General features: G+C 38.9%; 1 protein-coding gene across 6 annotated transcripts in view; it reads left to right on the top strand.

Moving 5' to 3' along the window:
* osbpl8 (oxysterol binding protein-like 8) overlaps positions 1 to 19,649 on the top strand; it is a 249,102-nt gene that overhangs the window by 191,592 nt on the left and 37,861 nt on the right. For all 6 annotated transcript variants that reach the window (XM_039761888.1, XM_039761890.1, XM_039761886.1 and 3 more), the window contains 6 exons: positions 3,356 to 3,436; positions 4,570 to 4,671; positions 8,616 to 8,819; positions 11,617 to 11,701; positions 16,328 to 16,499; positions 17,106 to 17,343. In XM_039761888.1, the coding sequence (XP_039617822.1) occupies positions 3,356 to 3,436; positions 4,570 to 4,671; positions 8,616 to 8,819; positions 11,617 to 11,701; positions 16,328 to 16,499; positions 17,106 to 17,343 (882 nt within the window). The remainder of the gene's footprint in view (positions 1 to 3,355; positions 3,437 to 4,569; positions 4,672 to 8,615; positions 8,820 to 11,616; positions 11,702 to 16,327; positions 16,500 to 17,105; positions 17,344 to 19,649) is intronic.

The following is a 19,649-nucleotide window of genomic DNA, read 5'->3' on the forward strand; positions in this document are numbered from 1 at the left end:
CAGCTTGGTCCTTCTGTCCAGCCAATCGGTACAGGTCCTTTTCTCACTCCTTACTGTCCAATCTGTCATACAACTCATCATAGGCCTTTTCTTTAGCCTTTGCCACCTCTTTTTTTACCTTGCTCTTTATCTCCTTGTACTCTTGTCTACTTTCTGCATCTCTCTGACTTTCCCACTTCTTCTTCGCCATCCTGTTTCTCTGTATTCTTTTCTGTACTTCCCCATTCTACCACCAGGTTTCCTTTTCCTCCTGCCTCTGTCCACATGTCACGCCATGCACCCTTCTAGCTGTCACCCTTGCTACTTCTGCTGTAGTTGCCCAGCTGTCTGGTAACTCTGCACTGCCACTCATTGCCTGTCTTACCTCCTCCGTAAACGCAACCTTGAAGTCTTCCTTTTTCAACATTCACCATTTGATCCTTGGCTCTACCCTCACTCTCCTCCTCTTCATCCTACAGACCACAATCATATGCTGTCCAACTACACTTTCATCTGCCACCACTTTGCTGTCTCTAATCTCCTTCAGGTTGACCCTCCTGCGTAGGATATAATCTACCTGTGTGCATCTTCCTCCATTCTTGCATGGCACCCTGTGTTCCTCCCTTTTCTTAAAATACGTATTCGCCACAGCCATGCCCATCCTTTTCACAAAATCCACTATCCTTTGACCTTTTTCATTCCTCTCCTTGACATCATACCTACCCATCACCTCCTCATCTCCTCTGTTCCCTTCACCAACATGTCCATTGAAATCCGCTCCAATCACCACTTTTTGTCCCTTGGGTACACTGTCCATCACTTCATCCAACTCACTCCAGAATTCTTTTTTCTCATCCATCGCACACTCAACTTGCGGGGCATATGCACTAACAACATGCACCACCACACCTCCAATTTCCAGCTTCATAATCATTACTCTGTCTGAAACTCTTTTCACTTCCAAAATTATTGAAATACTGTTCATTCAGAATAATCCCTACCCCATTTCTCCTCCCATGCATACCATGACAGAACAATTTGAATCCACCGCCGATCCATCTGGCCTTACTCCCCTTCCATTTACAGTTGTGCTTGAATGTTTGTGAATTTTCTATATTTCTGCATAAATATGACCTAAAACATCATCAGATTTTCACTCAAGTCCTAAAAGTAGATAAAGAGAAACCAGTTAAACAAATGAGACAAAAATAATATACTTGGTCATTTATTTATTAAGGAAAATGATCGAATATTACATATTTGTGAGTGGCAAAAGTTTGTGAACCTTTGCTTTCAGTATCTGGTGTGACCCCCCTTTGCAGCAATAACTGCAACTAAACGTTTCCAATAACTTTTGATCATTCCTGCACACCGGCTTTCCTCCGTACAGAACAGCTTCAACTCTGGGATGTTAGTGGGTTTCCTCACATTAACGACTTGCTTCAGGTCCTTCCACAACATTTCGATTGGATTAAGGTCAGGACTTTGACTTGGCCATTCCAAAACATTAACTTTATTCTTATTTAACCATTCTTTGGTAGGACGACTTGTGTGCTTAGGGTCATTGACTTGCTGCATAACCTACCTTCTCTCGAGATTCAGTTCATGGACAGATGTCCTGACATTTTCCTTTAGAATTCTCTGATATAATTTAGAATTCATTGTTCCATCAATGAAGGCAAGCCTTCCTGGCCCAGATGCAGCAAAACAGGCCCAAACCATGATACTACCACCACCATGTTTCACAGATGGGATAAGGTTCTTATGCTGGAATGCAGTGGTTTCCTTTCTCCAAACATAACGCTTTTCATTTAAACCAAAAAGTTCTATGTTGGTCTCATCCATCCACAAAACATTCTTCCAATAGCCTTCTGGTTTGTCCACATGATCTTTAGCAAACTGCAGACTAGCAGCAATGTTTTTTTTTGGAGAGCAGTTGCTTTCTCCTTGCAACCCTACCATGCACACCATTGTTGTTCAGTGTTCTCCTGATGGTGGACTCATGAACATGAACATTAGCCAATGTGAGAGAGGCCTTCAGTTGCTTAGAAGTTACCCTGGGGTGACCTCGCCGACTATTAGACATCTTGCTTTTGGAGTGATCTTTGTTGGTCGACCACTCCTGGGGAGGGTAACAATGGTCTTGAATTTCCTCCATTTGTACACAATCTGTCTGACTATGGATTGGTGGAGTCCAAACTCTTTAGAGATGGTTTTGTAACCTTTTCCAGCCTGATGAGCATCAACAACTCTTTTTCTGAGGTCCTCAGAAATCTCCTTTGTTCGTGCCATAATGCACTTCCACAAACATGTGTTGTGAAGAGCAGACTTTGATAGATCCCTGTTCTTTAAATAACACAGGGTGCCCACTCACACCTGATTGTCATCCCATTGATTGAAAACACCGGACTCGAATTTCACCTTCAAACTAACTGCTAATCCTAGAGGTTCACATACTTTTGCCACTCATAAATATGTAATATTCGATCATTTTCCTCAATACATAAAGGACCAAGTATAATATTTTGGTCTCATTTGTTTAACTGGTTTCTCTTTATCTACTTTTAAGACTTGTGTGAAAATCTTATGATATTTTAGGTCATATTTATGCAGAAATATAGAAAATTCTAAAGGGTTTACAAACTTTCAAGCACAACTGTAGTCTGTTTAACGAACAATATATCAGCCTTCCTTCTCTCCATCATATCGGCTAACTCTCTCCCCTTACCAGTCATACTGCCAACATTCAAAGTTCCTACCCTCAGTTCCACACTCTTTACTTTCCTCCTCCCCTCTTTCCTCCAGACACGTCTCCCCTCTCTTCTTCTTCAATTTCCGCCAGCACCTCGTTGGCCAACAGTACTGGTGGCGGTCGTTGTTCACCCAGGACTTGACCAATCCGGTATGGAAATGTGTTTTGTTGTCCGCATGTCGATCTGGCAAAATTTTACACAGGATGCCCTTCCTGACGTAACCCTCCCAATTTATCCAATTTATATTTAAACAATTTGAATTGTATAGTTCTTGTATTCTAGTGTGTAGATAGTGCTGCAGTTGGACATACTTTAGAAACATTGTCCAACATTCGATGAGGTATTTGATAACTTTTGGTGATACTTGGATAATTATTGTTAACAAAATTAGCAAGGCACATAAATAATAACAGTTATTTCACCATTCTGAATGTATTATGTATGAACTTGTGAAAAGAGTCAATGATGTTTTAAATGCGATTCTAGTAAAGCATAACTTACAGTCCTGGTGTCATTGTGTAGCTTACTGAAGAGATCTTCTTAGCTGTTGTGTCAGAATTTTAACATGCTGTGACTGATTCCTCCATTTTCTTTGGCGACTTTCTTGTTTTTTTCTTTTACAGTCAGAATCTAAACTTTACAATGGATCTGACAAAGAAGTTTCAAACACTGGTAACAAGCTCACCAAGAAGGAGTCGCTTAAGGTAATGAACTCTGTCATACTTTTTTCTTGATTGTAACCATGGCGACCAGCCATTTTTTCCCCCAACTATTATAGTTCTATTTACAAAGGTAAGACTATTGGATTCTTTTATTAAAGTGCAATGGACCTACAAATAACCGATTCAGTCCTTACTGATTTTTCCATCTTTTTATAAGTGTGAAATTTATCTAATTTCTCATATATTTCCTTTTACAGTTTTTGCCACTTTAAATTTAGCCTTTAAGTTATTCCAGAATGAGGGTGCTTACCCTATGTTCAACTGATACCCTCAACAGGGCTGATTCCTGCCTTTTAAACCCTAATGGTACAATAAATGAACCACTGTACCCGGAAAAATTAATTTGTACAAACTGATACATTTATCAAGCCAAAGTTACATAACTACATAAAGTAATTTGTTGTCCACTTTAATTCTTACTTGAAACATTAAATGACAAGATCTTCTCAAAGTACAGTTTCTGGACAAACTCCGGGAAACAATTATTGATTTTCTATTCCAGTAAAAAGGAATATGAGGTGGATTTTGCTTTCCCGTTAAAGCAGGAGTATGCCCAAGCAGATGCCACAAACCTGTCCAGAAGGAAGTGCCCGTCCATTGTAATTAGTATTCAGAAATTAGTTTCATAAAGAATCTACTACAGGGTGCACTGAAAGGCTTATAGTATTAGATATGTTATGCCTGTATGTAAAAGCCTCTCTTTGTAATAAGGATAGCAAAGAAAAAAAATATGCTTCAAGCTGAGAGCCACTGCAGTAGATTATATTAACTCTGTTGGCTGGTTAGGCCCCATTAAGGTCCAGTCTGCTTGTTGTGTGGCCTGACAACCAGAAATGCTTAGAGGAGGGTAAAGAATAAAATGTCTGGTTATCCAGACCAGAACATGTAACTTAATTCAAATACTGGACAAGAAGCATTACCTTTATGTTTCTTAAAGAGGTTCAGTGTGTATTTTATTTAATTAATGAATTAATATTTGGTTTCTTTTTATGATGATTTATAAGATGTGCTGCATTTTGAATTAGCAGATTTGATTAAATTTCTAGGAAAAATCGCACTGTCTCCCTCTTTTGTGCCAAAAGTTACTGTAGTCTTGCTAACCTTTTATTCTGCAGGTTCAAAAGAAGAACTATCGAGAGGAAAAAAAGAGAGCTACGAAGGAACTACTTAGCACCATCACAGACCCCTCGGTTATTGTCATGGCAAACTGGCTAAAGGTAAAAAAAAATATATATAAAATAAAAATATGTACTTTATATATTTGTGTAGTGATGAACAAGCAAAACATTGTCATGCACAGCCAATTCAGGCTCTTTGGAGTAAGTCATTTTGGCAGCTGTCTGAACTTCGCTCCATGCCTGCTGATGTTTTGTTAACAACATCCATTTGATGAATCATTTATCTCTTGTAACTTGTGTTGTGAGGTGATAGAAAAAGCATCTGACTCCAGAAAGCTTAAAAAGTCTGATTCAGACTTCAGTATATACTAAGTTTCTAAACAAAGCTTTTAGAGATGTCATTGCTGTTTTGATTGACTGACAATCATCAATTTATAATACTGTAAGTCACAATGCACATCTTCATCTGTTATAGTACAGTGGAACCTCAGTTTGCGAGCATAATTCATTCTGGAAACGTGCTCGCAGTCCAAAACACTCGTATATCAAAGTGAATTTCCCCATAAGAAATAATGGAAACTTAGATGATTCGTTCCACAACCCAAAACTATTAATATAAAAATGATTAATACAAAATATAAAGTAAAAATACATAAAACAAATTAACCTGCACTTTACCTTCAAAAGTATCATGGCTGGTGTGAGTGAGTTTCTAAACTCTTGTGGGATTCCACCCAACGGGACGACACGCGGAAAAGCGTCCCAAAGTATTCACAGTCTCCCAGCGCTGTAGCAGTTTGCCGTAAAGCGTATCCAAAAAGATTGCGGACATGCTATAAGCGCCTGCTGTCGATGGATGATACAAGGAACATTATAAATATGCAGGGCACAGTACTGCTTGGCAACGACCCTTCCTGACTGCTGTGTCTTTGTATAGGAGAGTGGCAGATCCCGCTACAATAAATAACCGCGCTGTTTCTGTTTCAACTTGAGTAAAACTGGTGTTGTTAAAGTACTGAGACTCAGTTTCGTGTTCTGGGGTGCAAGACGGTGACTCGCACATCACAGCACACATACGCGCGTGCACACACACACACACACACACACACACACACACACACACACACACACACACACACACACACACACACACACACAGAGTCACAATGCTGTAGTAAACAGTATACGCTCGTTCGGATGTTGACTATATGAGTGAGGCACGCAGACTCAGACGGAGAATAGGAGACTATTGCCTGAGAGAGAGAGACACACACATACACGAGAGAGACACGCACGTGCACGAGAAGAACCATCAGCTCAGTTGTGATCACATGACGCTCAGCAGAAAAAGTGTATCCATACTACTCGTATTGCAGGACCTCGCTCATTTATCAAGTCAAAATTTATTCAAAAATTTTAGCTTGTCTTGCAAAACATTTCAATAATATCATTTTTATGATGTAATTTCTGAGTGTCTGATGTTTAAATAATATTTAGAAAATGGAGCAGGTAGATGTTAAAAGGTCGATCAAAACTGACCAGTATGGCACAGTAAAATGACTGGCTGCAAAATATGGCAGATTTGATATCTGTATGTGATTAATGGTTCTAAATGCAAGGCATGTTTTGTTTGTTCTCATTTAATTACCCAGCAGGTTCCAAAATGTAGATGTTACTGTATAAAGAACACTGTGATGTGTCTTTAATACATATGCATTCATCATGAATACGGCCTTAACTGCATGGGATGTGGTTTCCTTGGCACCTTAAGCGAAACAAGAACTTTTCAGAAATGAGAATGTGTTTGCTATAATCACTAGCATACATTGTGAATCTTAATTTTGCAATCAATGCAGTTAATTAAACAGTTAGTGTGTCTCCATGTACCACACAACCACACTCATTGCCATTTTTCCAGCAAGCAGTTTAAAGAAGCCTACCACCTTGTTTTTTTTTCCCAAGCAGCTTAGAAAAGACAGGTTTGTATAAAGTCTAGAGAGGTGGTGATACAGTATTGCAATTGACCAATTTATACAGGGAGCCTTTGGGAAGGTAAAGGGTCACACGCATAGTTGTACTGAGTGTGCCACATTTCATCTTTCATTAGTGTTTCATGCTATAGTTGCTGGAGAACTTTATTGCATAGCATATAAAGCACTTATGTATTTCACTTGGAATCTGACAACCTTTCATTGACATGGCTGTTGAACTGAAAAGAGTGAAGCTATATTTATTCATTATATAGCAGTGTTGCTATTGATTATATAATAATTGTCATTGTTTTTTACAGTGGGTACGGAAAATATTCAGACCCCCTTCAATTTTTTTTTTGTTATATTGCAGCCATTTGCTAAAATCATTTAAATTAATATTTTTCCATATTAATGTACACACAGCACCCCATATTGACAGACAAAAAAAAGAATTTTTGAAATTGTTGCAGATTTATTAAAAAAGACAAACTGAAATATCACATGGTCCTAAGTATTCAGACCCTTTGCTCAGTATTTAGTAGAAGCACCCTTTTGAGCTAATACAGCCATGAGTCTTCTTGGGAAAGATGCAACAAGTTTTTCACACCTGGATTTGGGGATCCTCTGCCATTCCTCCTTGCAGATCCTCTCCAGTTCTGTCAGGTTGGATGGTAAACGTTGGTGGACAGCCATTTTTATGTCTCTCCAGAGGTGCTCAATTGGGTTTAAGTCAGGGCTCTGGCTGGGCCATTCAAGAACAGTCACAGAGTTGTTGTGAAGCCACTCCTTCGTTATTTTAGATGTGTGCTTAGGGTCATTGTCTTGTTGGAAGGTAAACCTTCGGCCCAGTCTGAGGTCCTTAGCACTCTGGAGAAGGTTTTTGTCCAGGATATCCCTGTACTTGGCCGCATTCATCTTTCCCTCAATTGCAACCAGTTGTCCTGTCCCTGCAGCTGAAAAACACCCCCACAGCATGATGCTACCACCGCCATGCTTCACTGTGGGGACTGTATTGGACAAGTGATGAACAGTGCCTGGTTGTCTCCATACATACCACTTAGAATTAAGGCCAAAAAGTTCTATCTTGGTCTCATCAGACCAGAGAATCTTATTTCTCACCATCTCAGAGTCCTTCAGGTGTCTTTTAGCAAACTCCATGCAGGCTTTCATGTGTCTTGCACTGAGGAGAGGCTTCCGACAGACCACTCTGCCATAAAGCCCTGACTGGTGGAGGGCTGCAGTGATGGTTGGCTTTCTACAACTTTCTCCCATCTTCTGACTGCATCTCTGGAGCTCAGCCAAAGTGATCTTTGGGTTCTTCTTTACCTCTCTCACCAAGGCTCTTCTCCCCCGGTAGCTCAGCTTGGCCGGACCGCCAGCTCTAGGAAGGGTTCTGGTCGTCCCAAACATCTTCCATTTAAGGATTATGGAGGCCACTGTGCTCTTGGGAACCTTAAGTGCAGCAGAAATTTTTTTGTAACCTTGCCACAATTCTGTCTCTGAGCTCTTCAGGCAGTTCCTTTGACCTCATGATTCTCATTTGCTCTGACATGCATTGTGAGCTGTAAGGTCTTATATAGACAGGTGTGTGGCTTTCCTAATCAAGTCCAATCAGTATAATCAAACACAGCTGGACTCAAATAAAGGTGATCTCAAGGATGAACATGTAAACTCCACACAAATATAAATATATGTGTGTCACAGCAAAGGGTCTGAATATTTAGGACCATGTGATATTTCAGTTTTTCTTTTTTAATAAATCTGCAACAATTTCAAAAATTCTTTTTTTTGTCTGTCAATATGGCAAATGGCTGCAATATAACAAAGATTGAAAAATTGAAGGGGGTCTGAATACTTTCCGTACCCACTGTATATTACATGATCTTCCTCTAACTTCTAAAATGAAATTGGATGCAACAACTCATAATAAACAACAACAGATAATTTTTTGTTCTACAGTCTAAAGGAGGAAAATGATTCCAGTACTTTCTTGATGATTGTTAAGCAAGGAAAGGGTTCTTGGTACAACATGCTACCTAAATATTGCTATTTTAATATTTTGTTTTTCAGATCCGTGGAACACTGAAAAGCTGGACAAAGCTGTGGTGTGTGTTGAAACCTGGGGTACTCTTAATTTACAAGACACCGAAAAATGGTCAGTGGGTGGGAACATTGCTTCTGAATGCTTGTGAGCTGATCGAGCGCCCGTCCAAGAAAGATGGCTTCTGCTTCAAACTGTTTCATCCACTGGAGCAGTCCATATGGGCAGTGAAGGTATTTCTAGTTTTGATAGGGACTGAAAAGAAAAAAAAACATATCACTTGGCAGTCGCAGAGAGGCATTGTGCCGATGTTTTGCTTTTGGTATAAAGGAACCCCCATAGCATTTCTTGACACGCTTCTGATAAATGATTTGTTGCCTAAATGTCCTCAGTGTTAGTGTGTCAGAGAGAGGATGTGCAGATTTGTTCATAATGACACTCCGTTTCGTTTTAATTTTCTCCTCCGATACTACCTCCAGGTGGGTCCAAAGTGTGTTCCATAATTGAGCCTGCCCACTTGGCCCTGTACATAGAGAAGCTGGGTGAAATATTTCTTAGATACCTTCTGGTAGACTGTGTTCCTTCATCCTGTTTCATTCACAGTGTACAGTGTGATTAGTTTGTAAAGTTATTTATGTAATTATTAAGTAAGTATTAATAAGTAATTATTCAAACATCACATCATAAACAGGCATTTTGAGCCCACAAAGACCCAATGGTGTCATTTTTCACACTATTAAAAAGCAGTATTGGAGTGTCATATCTCTGTTTGTGGTAGAAAGATGAAACTCAAACTACCACCAACTTCCTAGTGTCAATAATGTGATGTTGAAGGCTATGATCATTTAACTTGATAAGTAATTAATTATTTCTAATTAATTGGTTTAATTATTTGGAGTGGAAAAATACAGAATACTGAAAAAAGTTAGAAAAGCTTAGCTATTTATAAATACACATTATGTAGTGTTTTACTGTGTTTTACATGCGTTATATTTGTAAAAGTGGTCCCTCCTTGTCTTATGGGAAGTGCACTATATACAAACGAAACTGAAATGAATTATATCTCTAAGGGAAACCCTGCTTACAAAACTGAATGTGTTTTTCTTAAGTAAACAATTACTTGCATATTTTTTCTGTCTCCATGGCTGTGTAGTAAGACTGTGATTCAAATTAATGTAATATAATCAGTACATATTGGAAAAAACTCCAACATACAAAATTTTTAAATGTCTTTAATTTATTATTTCAATAGCACTGTCAACTAAATTAATAAGAGAAGACATCCTTTCTTACCTGTGTCTATTGATGAGGAAAAACAGTTTAATCTTTATGTAAGAAATTCTTTTAATGCCAAAAATGAAATAAACAATTGATTAGCTAGCTAATTACTATAATAGCTTCTCAGTCTAAAGAACAATGTATTGTTTGAACTTTTAATTGATCAGCCAATTATTTAACACTGTGAAATTTAATTTTAAAAGATTTACTGAAGGTGACATGGATGGTGTTTATGCTCTTTGGTAAATGTTAACTGGTTGATTGGTTGGATATTCATTAATTAATCAATCAGACGTTCTGGTAGAGTACATGAGCCTTTGCTCCTTGTACAGGCAAGAGTGCGATATGAGGTGGAAAAGGAAAATAAGATTGTTAAAGATAAATAGATAAATTAAAGATTTTCAGAATTAAAATTAAATAATTCATTAACTAGATATTTAATTAATTTATAATGAACCTTTAGAAAGTTTATCTAATTAAGGTATAGCCATTTAATTTGTGTAAATTTCTTTTTTTGTTCATTTCGGGTTAGATTGTGGCACAGTGTGACATTTGCTTTTGCCAGACGGGAAACATTAATAAGTTGTTTGTATGGTAGTTTATTTAGTCAGTCAATAAATAAAGATTGTGTCCTTTAGCCTATCACATTAGACTAGCACAAAATGGTAATATTGCCTTGTGATGAAATATATAAATTTGATGTATTTGTCAGTTTTGACAATCAACTGGTGGAATGACACTTGGTTGTGTTATCAGTGCAGAATTGATTTCAGCTCACATTCCTGATGTCATAAATTGGAAATATCCTTTAATAAAGGACCTACAATAGATTCTAATACTCCATGAGACATTCACAGGAGTTTTCAGGACATCTGTTCCAGTAACCTCTGCAGTGTATTCTGCTTAACTTGTTGTGTTGGGTATATCTTGAGTGGAAGGCTGTCTGGTGGCTTTCTGACTAAATGCCCAGAGGATCCTAGCAGACTGGCAAACCCCTTGCGTAGTTATGCACAGCAACCCAATTTCCCTTGCTGCTGTCCATTTTAGCAGTCCTGTCTTAATTGTGACAACCTGTGGTTTAAGGTCACAGTTAGTCAGTCATTTTTTAAACCCCTTAGTTCTGAGCTGGGTTGCTGAGGTCTGTTGGAGACTATCTCAACTAGCATATGGAGCAAGGAAAGAACAAACATTGAACAATGCCCATCAGACAACTGATCAATTTTTTAGTTGATCTCTTTTAGTCGCCCTACCTTCACTCACAAATAGGATGAGGAAGTACTTACACCCCTTCAGTAGGGGCAGCTGTTCATCACACTCTTTATTAAAAGTATGCCATCACTTTAGATTTGGAGATGTTGAATTTCTTCTTAACTAGCAGTTTGTTCAAAGGTGAGCTGGATATCCCAGTCAAAGGAAGGGGAGCATGATATTATATGTTGCGTGATGAATATAATTAAGAAACAATGTTGTAAATAAAGAGGCAATATTATTTTATTTCAAAACTAAAACATATTTTTAAATATGTTTATATTGGTTTCTAATTCATTGCTACTTTTTGGGAGCTTTTGTGCATTTGCTTATTTTTAATATTGCCATCTTCAGCCCTTCATATCTTTGTGCTTTGAGCCTGCTGTATGATGTCAGTGGAGATAAAACAAGGCAGAGGATCCTTTGGACTAACTAATTTAGCAGTGATTGAGCTGGATGCAGCAAGGACTGACATAGCTAAACTAAATCTTTCTTGTATTGCAGGGTCCAAAAGGAGAAGCAGTGGGATCGATCACCCAGCCATTACCCAGCAGTTATCTGATCTTCAGGGCAGCTTCGGAGTCTGATGGTCAGTACTATGTTTTAGTAGATTTACAATAGAACCCTGATCACTTATTGATGCTACAGGGTTAAAATGTTGCAGTAAAGATGATGTCAGTCAATTAGTTCCATTATTAATAATGTTAGCCACATGAAGCAGATCACAAGTGTGAAGTGATGCACATATTCGTTGTTTGGTATAGTGCACATGTTCTCAGACCCAAAAGAAAGTGGAAAATCTCACCTGGTTTATGTGGATTTAACCTAATAGGCAAAACCAAAATTTGGAACGTCTTGTCTCCAGCAAGTTTGGCTTCACATACTGCTGTTGGTGGTTCTCTGGAAATAAATTAAAAAAAAAAAAAAAATTAAAAACTTTGGATTAAATCTGTGGAAAAATTCATTGATATTCTTGCTGAAAGGATACACTAGGGGTAGCTCTATAGTACCCTCAAAATTTTATACAAGGCCAAGATTTTCTGTACAATTTCCATGTCCTACGCCACAGAATGAAAAATTATACCTCCCCTGTGTCTTATCAGACTAGAACTTCTGTTCATAAACTTTGTTATAGCCCAAGATCCTCATATCTCAGACATTATATGACAAAAAGAATATCACTGATCCCCAAGTGAACTAAAAGGAAGCTGATGACTTTTATTTTAGTTGTATTAATTTGTGTGTTCTTTTGCAAAGAATACTCTAGCAAATTTCCAGGAATGAGTCTACTCTTAAGAAAATGTCAGAAGTCATTGAGCTTACATGTGACAGTAGAACAGTCTTTGACTGGTGTTACTGTATCTGGAGATAGTCTGCCAAGCTGTCTGATGAGAATGTTCAAGTTTATATTTATTGCCATGTGTATACAGGGTGGGCCATTTATATGGATACACCTCAATAAAATGGGAATGGTTGGTGATATTAACTTCCTGTTTGTGGCACATTAGTATATGTGAGGGGGGGAAACTTTTCAAGATGGGTGGTGGCCATTTAGAAGTCGGCCATTTTGGATCCAACTTTTGTTTTTTCAATAGGAAGAGGGTCATGTGACACATCAAACTTATTGGGAATTTCACAAGAAAAACAATGGTGTGCTTGGTTTTAACGTAACTTTATTCTTTCATGAGTTATTTACAAGTTTCTCTTTGTTTACAGCCATTGACATGTCGCAGAGGTTAACACGTGAGGAGCGGATAGAAATTGTGTTGATGTCTGGTGAACGCAGTAACCGGGTCATTGCAGCAGATTTCAATGCAAGACACCCTACGAGACCACCCATCTCCCATGCTACAGTTAGCAAACTGCTTGCTAAGTTTCGTGAAACTGGTTCAGTGTTGGATTTGCCAAAATGTGGATGCATGAAAACTGTCACTAATGAAGAAACATCAGTGGCTGTCCTAGCTTCATTCAGCAAGAGCCCACAGCGTAGCACTCGCCGCATGTCACTGGAGAATGGCATTAGTCGAACATCCCTTCGGCAGATATTAGCTACTCACAAATGGCACCCTTACAAACTCCAGCTACTGCAGCATCTCAACGAGGATGACCCAGATCGGCGCACTGAATTTGCAGAATGGGCAAAACAAAAATTGGAACAGGACCCTCAGTTTACGCAGAAGATTTTGTTCAGTGATGAGGCAAACTTTTATGTGAATGGTGAAGTTAACAAACAAAACCACCGCTATTGGTCTGACACTAACCCACATTGGATAGATCCCTCCAAGACTGTTGGAACAAAAAATTGATGGTATGGTGTGGTATATGGGGTACAAAGATAGTGGGGCCATTCTTCATCAATGGAAACCTCAAGGCCACTGGATATGCGAAATTGCTACATGATGATGTGTTTCCCTCTTTATGCACTGAAGCTGGCACGTTCCCTGAGTTTTTCCAGCAAGATGGTGCACCACCACATTATGGGTGTCAGGTCCGAGCATTCCTAGATGAACAGTTTCCTGGAACGTGGATTGGTCGTCGTGGGCCAGTTGAATGGCCCCAAGGTCTCCGATCTGACCCCCTTAGACTTTTATCTTTGGGGTCATCTGAAGGCAATTGTCTATGCTGTGAAGATATGAGATGTGCAGCACCTGAAACTACGGATACTGGAAGCCTGTGCTAGCATTTCTCCTGCGGTGTTGCTATCAGTGGGAGAAGAGGGTTGCATTGACAATCCAACACAATGGGCAGCACATTGAACACATTTTATAAGTGGTCAGAAACTTGTAAATAACTCATGAAAGAATAAAGTTATGTTAAAACCAAGCACACCATTGTTTTCCTGAAATTCCCAATAAGTTTGATGTGTCAAATGACCCTCTTCCTATTGAAAAAACAAAAGTTGGATCCAAAATGGCCGACTTCAAAATGGCCACCATGGTCACCACCCATCTTGAAAAGTTTCCCCCCTCACATATACTAATGTGCCACAAACAGGAAGTTAATATCACCAACCATTCCCATTTTATTGAGGTGTATCCATATAAATGGCCCACCCTGTATATGCTGTATTAGAATGAAATTCTAATTTGCAAGGTGCTTATCAGATTAGTGACATTGGCAGACAATCAATATAAGAATGCACATCACTGATCAAATGATAATATTTATTATGCTCATGCATTTGTTAATATGCACACCTGGTGAGTAGCCATAAAAATCTGAGAGAGAGAGATAGATACTTTATTAATCTCAAGGGGAAATTCACATGCACCAGCAGGAGCATACTGATGATTAAAAAATATATATATATTAAATTAAGAGTGATAAAAATGCAGGTATAACAATAACTTTGTATAATGTTAACATTTATCCCCCCGGGTGGAATTGAAGAGTCGCATAGTGTGGAGGAGAAACGATCTCCTCAGTCTGTCAGTGGAGCAGGACAGTGACAGCAGTCTGTCGCTGAAGGTGCTCCTCTGTCTGGAGATGACACTGTTTAGTGGATGCAGTGGATTCTCCATGATTGACAAGGAGCCTGCTCAGCGCCCGTCTCTCTACCACGGATGTCAAACTGTTCAGCTCCGTGCCTACAATAGAGACTGCCTTCCTCACCAGTTTGTCCAGACGTGAGGCATCCCTCTTCTTTATGCTGCCTCCCCAGCATACCACTGCGTAGAAGACGGCGCTCGCCACAACCGTCTGATAGAACATCTGCAGCATCTTATTGCAGATGTTGAAGAACGCAAGCCTTCTAAGGAAGTATAGTTGGCTCTGTCCTCTCTTGCACAGAGCATCAGTATTGGCAGTCCAGTCCAATTTATTATCCAGCTGCACTCCGAGATATTTATAGGTCTACACTCTCTGCACACAGTCACCTCTGATGATCACGGGGTCCGTGAAGGGTCTGGGCCTCCTAAAATCCACCACCAACTTTTTGCTGGTGTTCTGTTGTAGGTGCTTTGAGTTGCACCATTTAACAAAGTCCTTGATTAGATTCCTATACTCCTCCTTCTGCCCACTCCTGATGTAGCCCACGATAGCAGTGTCATCAGCGAACCTTTGCACTTGGCAGGACTCCGAGTCGTATTGGAAGTCTGATATATATAGGCTGAACAGGACCAGAGAAAGTACAGTCCCCTGTGGCACTCCTGTGTTGCTGACCACGATGTCAGACAATAGAAAAGAGGTGACATCAATAATTAAAAAGAAGTAGCAGTAAATGAATAATAAGAAAAAAATCTTTCTACACCAAAAAAGAAAACACATTTTATTCTAAAGGCATACATACAGATTTAAAATTTAAATTACATTCACAAAAGCCACATTCCCAAAATAGGCTTGCAAGCTTTTAAATGAATTATATTTTCTAAATGATTTTAATAAGTAGGAGGTCAGAACAATTTTGTTTTCTTTGCAAGTTAAATTATTGAATAGTGGTGAGAATTGTGGGAATGTATTTGCTTTAGAGGGCAAGGGGGGACCATGTTCTTGCCTAAAGGCAGTATTAGATTCATGCCTTGAAACAACTCACAGTGAGTTTTTGATGAAAAGCATGTTACATTCAAGGATTGCCGTGGCTAAAATCTCATCACTTCTCAGTCATTGGAGTTGTCATTTTAAGTGAAACACATTGCGTGACTAATTACAAGTTTGTTTTCACAAGGTTTCACACTAATTCAAAGTCGAATTTTGTGCTGTGTGTGCATCACAAACTTCAGGCCATTTTGACAGCCATTGGATGCAAAGGCCACTGGAAAAAGCACCACACAAAAGTAAACAAATGTGACAATTCGATTACAGTGTAGCCCCTTGGAAAATTCAAAGGGATTTAAGAAATTAATTCAATTCTTTAAGATTGAGGCATACTGGGTGGCCTGTCCACTCGTATCAGTGGTTGGGGAGACTCTTGAAGGAAATATCCAGACTTTCCTCAGATGCTTGAGGAAGTAATTATGTGGGTTAGGATTTTTGATGATAACCAAAACGTTTTGTGCCCACTGAAGATGAATGAGCTCCAGGGAGCTTCATCATACTGTATGGCCAAAGGTTTGTGGACACCTGACCAACACAAACCGGTATGAGTTTGTTGGTGAATAATATGGATTTGGCCCTCCTTTTACAGCTGTAATGCTTTCCACAAGAGATGTCAGATGGGACTATTATTCACTATTCACTATTATCACTTATCCCACTGTGCTTTTTATCTTTACTGTAGGAAGGTGCTGGATGGATGCACTGGAGTTGGCATTAAAATGCTCAAGCCTTTTGAAACGTACCATGATTAGAGAAGGAAAGGAACATGAGCTGAACATCTCAGGAGAGCATCCTCAGGTCAATCTGTACAATATCCTGCGAGTCAACAACCTGCAAGGAGCTGAAAGCTTCCAGTGAGATTCCTCCTAATTTTTTTCCCCCTGAGGTCTGGTCAAAGTGACCTCTAGTATCTAGTATTCCTATGGCAAGGATTCTCTGACTTTAATGAAAATATTTAGAATTCCCGTTTGAAAACTACAAGTGTGTGTAAAGCTTTTAATTCACAGTTTGACACTGGCCAGAGCTGTGTGCTTTGCGAAAAGGTAAAATAAATAACGGGGATTTTTAATCATCTTTGTCTCTTTACATTGTTTGGCAATCTTCTCTTGTATTGGAACATGATATACTAAGCCTGCAAAACATGAAGCACTGTTCTAATGTGAAAATGAAACTGCTCACTGAAGTGTACAAACCCTCCTCGTAGAACATGTTGCCATGCAGTACAGCCATCTTTATTTAAAATATCTGTGATTAGTCAGTCTATTATGTAGTGAAATTAATTGGGCTAATTAGAACTATCGTTGGGTTAAAACGATGTGTAACATATTTAATTGGTTCTTTTGGGAAAGTGAGAGGAGCAAAATGCAAAGAGATTTTTAAAATTTGAGTTACTTAAGTGTAACGTGATATGTTCTTAGCATATTCCCAGGTCAGGAGTGACTTATTTCTTTTTTGATCAGGTTCAACGACAGCGAAATTGAGCGTCAGCACTTTAAAGATCATGATCTGTACTCTGACAAGTCGGACCGAGAGAATGAACCGGACCATGAGGAATCTGACAATGATGTGGTGGAGAAAAGTGAGGAGAGTGACAGTGACACGTCTGAGCGCCAGGATGACTCTTATGTAGATCCAGAACCCATTGAGGTGCTGAGGGAGACCACATATATGGAGCAGGGACCTGAAGAGCTTGGTGAGGTAGGGAAGGTTGCTTATTCAGTGCTATGAATCTGCACTCATTTCCACGTGGAGCTGTATGTGTATTTAACATGAAATGCTCTATAATCCCAGCAACTGTCAGCAGGGATGTCTGTCATGGGGTACGTGTTTTGAAGATTTTTCTAAATATGGAATCAATAACCTATGGCCAAGACCTACCAAATACACAAAGTAGTTCTAAAGCCACCAAATTACATGCTCAAGTTCTGAGACCACACAGAGTTTCTTTCATTTTTTTGTTTAGCTGATGTTTCTTATGCTTTGGCATCAAAAGCATGAACAAGCACTAAAGCTTAAAAAAAGATGTTTCTATAGTTTAATAGGACACTTTTTTTTGTTTGTTTGTTTGTTTTAAGAAAATAGCCAAGTCTGCATTCTGAAGACCTTGTTTTGGAGATGAGATTCATGGCCACAGTATTGTAAGGTCCTTGGTGTACACACAATATTTTAAGGTCCTTGGTGTACACGTTCAAGATGTCACACCTTCCGACACATTCCCAGCATCGGTGACCATTAGTGATGCACGAACCCCACTGAACTTAGTTTGTCTTGAGTTGGATTTTCAAGTATCCCTAATAGCTTGGGAAATTTTTGCCAACTATGTTTGACAAATTGTTTTGGCCAAAAATATGACCTGAGCTGTGAAGCAGCGGTGCCACTGTGCCATGGTGACTGTCTGAGATAAAATGAATAGAATTAAATATCAGAACAGCTAAATTTATTAGTATGAGTACATTAGGGCTGGGCCCCCACAGTCTCAATAGCAGGTGTGCTCACCTCTCTTGAACTGACAATTTAGTTTGTTGGTCATTCCCTCGGACATTTTGGCTCATTCGCTGCTGGTACTACCAAATGCACAGCATACATATGGATACTTCATTCTTTCATGTTTGCATTAACTACACAGTACTCTGGGTAATATGAATAAAAGAGTAGACCCACACATACACGTCCATAAGAAGAGACATTACCTTCAAGACACAAATACATGGTATTAATAGGTCTTCCACTAATTTTTAGCCCACTACTTGGATCTGCTTTATTTACTGTTTTTAGGCAGTGATTTTGTAGAGTCGGACAAATTCAACCTGGCTGCTATATGCCTGTGACATTGTGCTGTTCTAGCAAAACATCATGGGGCACTGGGGGAAAAAATATTTGTCTAAGATAGCCACACATTAAATTCCCAGAACATATATTCTTTGAACAGGGTCACCAACGAACAACGCATATTTTCTGTGAAAAATGCTTTGGTAGATTTAGAGAGACCCATTCTTACAAAATGAAGAATTCAAGACTTTCACTTGTCTAATGGTAGAAAGGTTAGGATTGTTACAGTTATCAGCCTTTTTTATTTCCTGGAAATGTATTACTCTAGCATTTATTCATTATTATTCAAGGTCATAAGAAATGGAGAGTGGCATTTTAATTACCGCCATGGATCTCAATGCGTCACTCATTTTCTCCCCAGTTGACTTCTGCTTAACTGTTGCTAAGTATGCAGTGGCACAGAACATTTGTCTTTGAGAAGATGGGCACAGCAATAAAAAAAACTGCCAAAATAGGTTTTATTTATTTTGGGATGCGGCTTATACTGTGTAAGGCTGAAATGCTCAGGTACCATTAGTGCCAGAGGATGCTCATTCATATTTAATGTAATTAAGTGTTAAGTCTGAAAACATTAGATAACGCTGGGAGAGTATGAATAAGTAATTGTTTTCTATAGCTCCTTTGACAGCAACATCCTCACAGGGTCATTTACTGTTAAGTCAAATAAACATTTAATAATGTGTAATATACAGTAAAATTTGATATTCTACACAGCCCTGCCCAAGAATTTGTTATTACAATATGAAATATCTCTATTGATTAATTAATCCTTATATATTGGTTAATAATTTTCATAAGTATTCCTCACAATCTGTCTGAATGCATCTATAGTGTCAGACTTCACCTTTGTTTAGCATTTACAAACTGTGCTGTAATTTACATTAGAGGAGAGGTGAGGATGAAGCAGCCATCTCTCTGTACTTTGTGAAGTGACTTACTCATAATACAGTGGGGCCATCTTTATGTCCATTTCAAACTTGCATCTGTAGTGACCTGTAGATCAGTGCTTCTCAAGTTCAGCACTTGTTGCCTGCAGGTTTTTATCCCAGTCAGCTTCTGCTTTTAATTGGACTCCTTCTTGAATTAAGCTGGCCAGTATTTCCCAGTTTTGATGTCAATCCAGTAATGACAATATGAGTTTGCTAATTGTTAGTCAGAATGTAGCAAGCATTTAT

This window comes from Polypterus senegalus, chromosome 8 (assembly GCF_016835505.1).
Source record: "Polypterus senegalus isolate Bchr_013 chromosome 8, ASM1683550v1, whole genome shotgun sequence".
NCBI lineage: Eukaryota > Metazoa > Chordata > Cladistia > Polypteriformes > Polypteridae > Polypterus > Polypterus senegalus.